We start from the raw sequence: 8,044 nt of genomic DNA, 5'->3' as shown, positions 1-8,044 counted from the left end.
TACAGTGTGCTTAGCCTGCTGGTTAGTCCTTTCACACACATATTTATCATCACATGATCACCTTTTTTAATGTGCATACTGGAATTTGTTCGGTAAACGTGTTTTCTTCGTACCAATATTTTTAATCCGCATATCCAAAATGCTCATAAAAAAAATAGGTGGATGGAAACGAAGCTAGTGGCAGTCTAAAAGTTTGATAAGCTGTACTTCCTAATATAACATGCCAGAAAAAATGTAAATTCGAGCCTAGTCTACAAAATGACTTTAAAGACTGAGAGTGTACTCACACTAGGCTATCTAACCTGTGCCCCGGTTGTTTGTGCCCATGTTTGACCCCCATTTCCCAGTTAGTTTAACAAGTTTGAGTGCTCAGAATTGGGCTCAGGCGTGGTTCAGTTGGCTGGCCCTGTTCCAATTGAAAGAGGTGTGCCAGAGTTGGGCTTTGGCACGGTATGTGTGTAAGTGCAAAGTGTGCCTGAGCGCTAAACTGAAGACCAGATGTCACTTTTAAGGGAATATTTCATATGGATTTATTAATTCTTACTTTTCAATTAACTTGAACTGTCAGTTTATTAAAGGTTCAAAAACGCTTGTACTTTTTTTTTTTTTGTCATCTAAGTTCATCTTCCGGGTTTGAAATAATCTTTAGGGTGGCTTCAAAATCGGCATCATTGATCTGCCTGTACAGAGATGACGTGTTGGTTTCTCATTATTATTAATAGCTGAGAATTCTTATCCTATGAGAAAACCCTGCTTCTTGATTAACCATGGCTGCTGTACTGGATGCCTTTTTAATACCCTAATTAAATAAAGAAACCATAATCCTCTCTTGGCTATATTTCTTAGCTAGAGTTTTGTTTAGGACCTTATATTCTAATGTTATTTAAGGAATAAATTAGATTCATACCTTACCACACAAGGTATCTTGATGGGTTCTGCACAAGAAGCCAATGTCCACTACAGTGGAAAAAAATAATAAAATATACTTTTATTAGTAAAATAAATCCAGTGAAAAAGAAGAATAAAAACATTTACAATAACAAAACAAAATCCTTTACTTGATCCACCGTTGAGGATAAAAGGCCTAAGTCATTGAGTATACAGAAGTCAGTTTAAGCAGAAGGGTGCGCAACTTATTTAAGGACCAGGAGAGAGACACACGATTTACAGGAGAGTATCACTCGTTTGCAGTCATTATGAGTCCCGATGGGATGTCTGAATATCACGTTTAACAACTGTAGTGAGATGCAATCCAGCGGTACATCCTTGATAACCTGTCCGATGTGCACTGCTCTCTGGAGCTCAGAGCACATGGCAGCGTGTGGCTGTATGTGTGTGGTCACGTGATGTGCATTTTCAATGGATAGAGGGCTGTTCAGAAATGCTAGGTGAAACGGTGTGGATGTGGATCATGTTCGTTCTAAAATGCCATTTTAACACTAAGATGTATTAGTGTAAAGGGGCCTGAGTGTATTTTTCGCGAGCGGGTTTGCGACGGGGGCAGGGCGGAGAATCTGCGATGTCGGCTCAGCATCATGTTGTCTATTGGCCATCGGCGATGGACGATGGCATCGTCTATTGGCCCAACCCTAATCTGAATACAAACATAGCAAATAATTTCTTCTATTACATCAGCATTCAGGCAGTCTACCAAAAGTCTTGTCCTCCAAGGTTATACACTGAAAAAAATTATTCAAAGATGATTCCTTGGATTTACTCAATTTCTTTATGTTAAGAGGTGGTAAACGATTTATTTGGGCTGAATTTAAACAAACAAATTAAGTTGAACATTACTAAACTTAATTTGTTTGTTTAAATTCAACACAAACAAATTGTTTGCAACAGTTCTGCATGCAACTCTTTTTTCAGTGTAGCTCCTAGTCGGCAAAGAATATCTTTTTCTGAAGCTAACACTCCCAGGCCTCTTTCTGTTTCTGATCATAATAGTTGGTCAGAAGTGTCATCTGGGCCATTTCTTCCTTTATGGTTAGCAGAAAATTGATCGACTTCAGTGGGTCATTTTTGTCCTCTTCGAACTCTGTCGAAGGTGATTCTGTTGTCTTTTAGGTTTCTTCTCAATACTAATAGCTGTTTTTGTAAGCATAGGAATATCCGAATATGTAAGTAAGTTTTTGTCTCTTTTACAATTAATGTCATTAAACCATCCAGACACTACCCTGCACATACTTTCCAAAGACCAGACAGACCTGCCAAGCTGTGAGACACTGTGAGTGCACAGCACGATGCTGTCGGGGGCCGATACAGCAAAGCTGTTGGTTTTGCAACGAGCGATTTTTGTCAGGAGAGCTTTACGATAATTGGAGAATGGCGGACTTTGTCTTTTATCAGTTGACTCCGCTACCATTCAGACACATCGCCTATATCCGTGCTGCGGTGTTCGCACAGGTTTAAAATCCTCCGGATTACCGGCAGGGCTAATGATTGAAATAGAGAAAGAGACGTGCTGCACTGCTATCTACTGTGTCTGCAGTCAGACCTAGGGAGGAGAAAAGTCCTCTGTTTGCTGTTTATTTATTTGCATCTTAACTTTGTAAACTATAAAATCATGGGCCTCAAAACAATTGTGCCTAGTGTGAGGATGCCCTGAGTGTCAGACACTCTTGTTTCTGATTCATTTGTTTTATAAATCTGAGGTAAATGATCTGTTATTGCTATTATAATGGCTATTAAATTTATATTCTGCAAAGCACAATAGCGCCTTGTGTTTCCATTCAATATAGGTCATAGAAATTCAGCGTTTTAGTCAGTGAAAGGCTAACAGTGAGAAATCTGAAAACAGTTTTCTCCAAAAGCTGCAAGATCTGATCACTTGTAGTTTCCTTGTCATTTCATCATTTGTGTAAAATACTACATATAGAATCCTCACAAGAAACAGATTAGGAGTCAGATGAAGGCAGATGATTTAAAAGATTGGGATTTTCTTGCAGAAGAATAGAGATGAAGATCTTTTTGACAGCGTCGCCACCTTTCCTCACTATGACGCAGATCCTTCTCATGCTTTCCTCACTGGTTGAATTGGGATGTGTGATTTCAGAATACAATTCTTCATGAATGATTTGTTCCTGAAGCAGTTTGTCTGCAACGGCGTTCACATTTTTAACACTTTTAATAAGATTACACCAACGTGTATCAAAAAACTGAGCTTTGTCAAAGCTGCGAGCAGGCTGTGATGTCTTGTGTTTTTGTCCAGACTGAAACAAGTTAGACTCTGTTTTGTTTAGTTCTATATAGATCAGTTCTTTCCAAATTGTTCCTGTCCATACAGATTTCTGATCATCCACTCGGCTGAGGATCATAGTGATGTCATTGACCACTGGTTGTTTGACCTGAAAGAAGTTTGGCTCCATGTTACCTCTCAATTTGATTGCTTTAGGTTGAACAACAGCATCAGGAACCTCAAGGCTGTGTTGTTTCTTCATCTGCAGTGGGGCTTCAGGTCTTGAACACTTGATTTGGTGACTTGATTTTTCCTCTGTTTTAATATTTTCTTTAACAAGTGAATCGGATGGGGAAAAATACACATGGAGAATGATGGGGCAAGTTTGTGTCATGAAGATAAGTAGATCACAGTGCACTTTCACTGGTATGCCTAGTTTCACAAGCACTGTCTTAGGAGAAAACATTGGCTGGAGTATTTTAGCATGAAAGCGAGTCAACTCCACAGACTCCAAGGATATTCCCTCATCTTCAACACTGAGGAGCTTGACGGCGTTGGTGAGAGCAGGGTCTGACTCTGCTAAACACATGTAATAATGCAGATGAGCCTCCTTCAGCTTCCCTGAGATCACATTCACATCCAGCACAGGAGCGACTCGCTCGCACTGAAGCCTCTCCAGCTCTGCGTTGAGGAAATGTCCATCCACTGCCCGGTAGTGGAGTGTGACATCTCCATCACAAACCCATCGCATTCTGGTCCTGCTGCACTGGAATCGACCCGCCGGAGTGCTGATCCTGAACTCTGTGCCTCCTTCACCTCTACAGACTGACGGCTCCACGTGAACCCACTGATCTGAATCAGCAACGTCAACACAACACTGACAGTAAAGATCCAATGCAGACGCTCCAGAGTCACAGGTGCTCAGCCTGCAAAACACAGATGCATGTAACTAATGTATGTCTACTAAGGTATGAAACATAAAAAAAAATTTCTCATTCTTATCCTTACCTTTTTTTTGAAGCAATACTCCACTTTCTCAGAGCTTTTAAGCCATAGAAACCTCCTATTTTTTCTGTGCTTGCACCTTGATCAAGTAAAAGAAACTGTCATGTTTATAGATTGTGTTTGTAGATTTGTAAAATAGTGACTGGCTACTGTAAATAGCTTTACCTTCACAAAACATCACATCCGTGTCCGATGTATCCAGATTCTCTGTTAAAGCGTGTGCCATATTTGGAAGATCTGAAAACAATTATACTTACTTACACCCATAGCCGTTTATATCGAAGTTGATTTGTAGCCACACCATGCTAGTGTTTCATAACATCTAGTTTGTATGAGGTGAGTTGTTAGCCTAATGCTCAACCCCCGACCTCCGGGACCAGAACATACACACATACACTATGGACAATTTTGTTTATTCAATTCACCTATAGCGCATGTCTTTGGGCTGTGGGGGAAACCAGAGCACCCTGAGGAAACCCATGTGAACACGGGGAGAACTGCACACAGAAATGCCAACTGACCCAGCTAATGTATATAGTTTGTATACAAATCTTAATACACGTATGACGAAAATCTATCACATGAGACACTTTCTATTGAATATTAGCTAAATTATATTTGTTACACCACCAGCATGTAGAGCATAGTACAAATACAGTCAGTATAAAACCCTCAAATCAAATAACCCTTGAACATTTACAAAAGTAGAGCATTAGTAAAAATAGAGCACTTACGGACATATATTTCCAAGGTTTAAACGTTTAAATCAGCCGCAAAAGAAACTGCATGTGTGTGACTACACTAAGAGAAACCAAAAGTAAAACTAAACTGTATGTATGATGCGGTGCATTAAATGTCCTATAGGTGGCGGCTCAACACCGCAAGTGGCTATATTCCACTGCACAGCATTGATAAAAAAGTGAAAAATACATACAGTTGAAGTCTGAATTATTAGCCCCCCTTTATTTTTGTCTCTAATTTCTGTTTAACGGAGAGCAGATTTTTTTTCAACACTTTTGTATACATAATAGTTTTAATAAATCATTTCTAATAATAACTGATTCATTTTATCTTTGCCATGATGACAGAACATAATATTTTACTTGATATTTTTCAAGACACTTCTATACAGCTTAAAGTGACATTTAAAGGTTTAACTAGGGTATTTAGGTTAACCAGGCAAGTTATTGTATAATGAGGGATTGTTCTGTAAACTATTGAAAAAATATATAGCTTAAAGGGGCTAATATTATTGAACTTAAAATGGTATTTAAAAAATTAAAAACTGCTTTTATTCTAGTCGAAATAAAACAAATAAGACTTTCTCCATAAGAAAAAAAAATATGTTAATATTTCCTGAATCTGTTAAACATCATTTGGGAAAAATTTTAAAAAATAAAATTCAAAGGGGGGCTAATAATTTTGACTTCAACTGTAAATTCGTTAGATTTTTGACCTCAGTTGCGGGCCGGCAGTTTGAGACCACAGTGTTAAAGGGATAGTTCACCCACAATTTACTCACCCACAAATGGTTCCAAACCTTTATAAGTTTCTTTCTTCTGTTAAACGCAAAAGAAGATATTTTGAAGAATATGTAATACCATAGAGAATTAAATTCTATACCTAACATAACCGTGACAAAGTCTGGCTCAGCTTTGCTGTCTAGAGACTTTTAAGCAGGTGTTGGTTTTGCTATGAGTAAAGTCAACTGTTATTAACCAACATGCTCATGTTAGTAAAAACTCATACCTTTCAGTTCTTACCTGTTCCTCAATCCTCTCTTTGACTACAGTCTCATGGTTGCTGTGATCAGCAATTAAACACAAGAAACACATACTCTGCTGGTCAGTCCGGCAAAAATAATGAAGTGGTTCATTATGTTTGGGGCAGATCATATCTTCAACTGAGTCACTCATATCTTGTCTTTCAGGTGAAGCATCTCTTCTTGCCATCCTTAAAGCAGTCTGTAAAACGGCTCATACAGTAACTGTCCACAGAGAACCATCCCTGATTCCTTCAATAAACTTTTAAAGCTGTAGAAATTTTAAATGTGTGTAACATAACAGGCAAGCATTGCTTGTGAAACATACAGTAAATACTGAAAAGTGTTCAAAAGAACAGGATGAGGGTGCTGGATCTTTTAGTCACTGTAGCAGACCGGCTATCAAAAAGTACAGGCTACCTACCTGAAAATAAAGAAACCAATGCTTACACAAGTTTCACTCTAATAAAAAAGCTGCAATCTCGTTCTGTGCTTGAGAATCCTTTCACCAGTTAAAGGCATATCCAAATACCTACATAGCAGACTTTGCACTTGACCACTTGCTTGTATAAAAAATGCAAACAATCATATCTGTGAGAACACCTGTACATTACTCTGCTGTTATAAAATGAATCCAGTAATTAACGAAGCTATGTTCATTAATGAGATGTAAAGTCTAATAGGGTATGAAGACACAAAAAATATGCATGCTTGAATTACTTTGCTTAGACTTAAATCCTTAACTTAAAACTACACTAATCCTAACTAATGTTTTACTTCTTTTGAAAACAATTAATTTTTTATGATAAATGAATGATCTTTTGCATTATTTATTTCTTTATTTTGTGGACTGTATATTATTATTTTTTTGGAGATTCACATTTTTTACATTATTCTCGTGTTTATTCTGTGAAAAATCATGACCTTTTAAAGTTTCGCAGTTAAGCCTTAAGTTATCTGGACATGTTGGGCCTGTTTCAGAAAGGAGGTTAACTGAAAACTCAGAGTATTTTAACCCTGAAATGAGAGAAACTCTGGGTTTTCCGTTTCAAAATGGCAGGTTTGTTAAACTCGAGAAAGCAGGGTAAGTCAAGCCTGTTTCTGAAAGAGAGGTAACTTTAACTCAGAGTCAGTTACTGTGGTAACTTACTCTGTGAATCTAACCTGGTCAGAAGCAGGTTTTATTCTCTAAACTCAGAGTTTCTGTCTGTCTCCTCCCCTTTTTTAAAGATGAAGCGGTATTTCTCGCCTTAGAAATACGTTTCCACCCACCTATTTTAATGCTCATTTTGGATACGTGCATAAAAACGATTGATAGAAACGTCATGATGCACATAACTTTTTAAAATATGTATAAAAAACGCGCATAACTGAGTAGGATAAACTTTTATTCGATAGAAAATGTGCGCATAAACTACGTTCTTTGTTCTTTTACTGAACAAATTACAGTATGTACATTAAAAAAAAGATCATGATCATTTGATAATGAAAATGTGTGTAAATGGACAAACCAGCAGGTTGGGCACACTGTAACACGTCTTAAATATTGTTTTAGTCATTCTAAAATGCCTTAACTGTTTCAGTATTATTGTATATTATTAATTACCTCCGAACGTCTGGTGCGTGTCAAGAGTCTCCGCGTCTCATGGCATCAGACGCCCCCACGTGTTCATTGTGTTTCAGCATTGTCTTCTGACATCGAGGCGCAAGTACATTAATTAGGCTAAATAAAGAATTAATTGACGCAGCTTCTTCTACCACAGTAAATTCTGTTTTTACTGTTGATATTTGGTGCCAGTTAAATCAGGAAGTGACAAATTTTTTCTCTTTGACTCGTTGGATGGAATTTTATTCGCATCTTTTATGCAATATTCCAGTTTTCCACATAAATTTATGTAATATATTTGGATGGAAACATAGCTATTGCCTACATTTTAGTCACACACAGAAGAACTGTACCAGAATGGCTTATGCTTTTTTAATAAATAATTAAATTGAATTCACCTTCGATATGCACTGTAACTAGATTAATGGGATTATTATTCTTTCTAAAAATTATTTTTAGTACTGCTTACCTTCTAAATGTTATATTAACCTAT

The 8,044-nt window shown here is 37.4% G+C and overlaps 1 protein-coding gene across 1 annotated transcript in view; it reads right to left on the bottom strand.

The window, feature by feature from the left end:
* Positions 1-1,657: 1,657 nt before the first annotated feature.
* Positions 1,658-8,044, bottom strand: part of nlrp1 (NLR family pyrin domain containing 1) — a 63,548-nt gene continuing 57,161 nt past the window's right edge. The window contains 1 exon segment of the mRNA NM_001423861.2: positions 1,658-3,994. Within this exon segment, the coding sequence (NP_001410790.2) occupies positions 2,898-3,994 (1,097 nt within the window). The 3' untranslated portion in view covers positions 1,658-2,897.

This window comes from Danio rerio, chromosome 2, assembly GCF_052040795.2.
Source record: "Danio rerio strain M-AB ecotype USA chromosome 2, GRCz13ab, whole genome shotgun sequence".
Taxonomy (NCBI): domain Eukaryota; kingdom Metazoa; phylum Chordata; class Actinopteri; order Cypriniformes; family Danionidae; genus Danio; species Danio rerio.
Note: the sequence above shows the minus strand (reverse complement) of the source record. Positions and strands in the feature narration are given on the sequence as shown.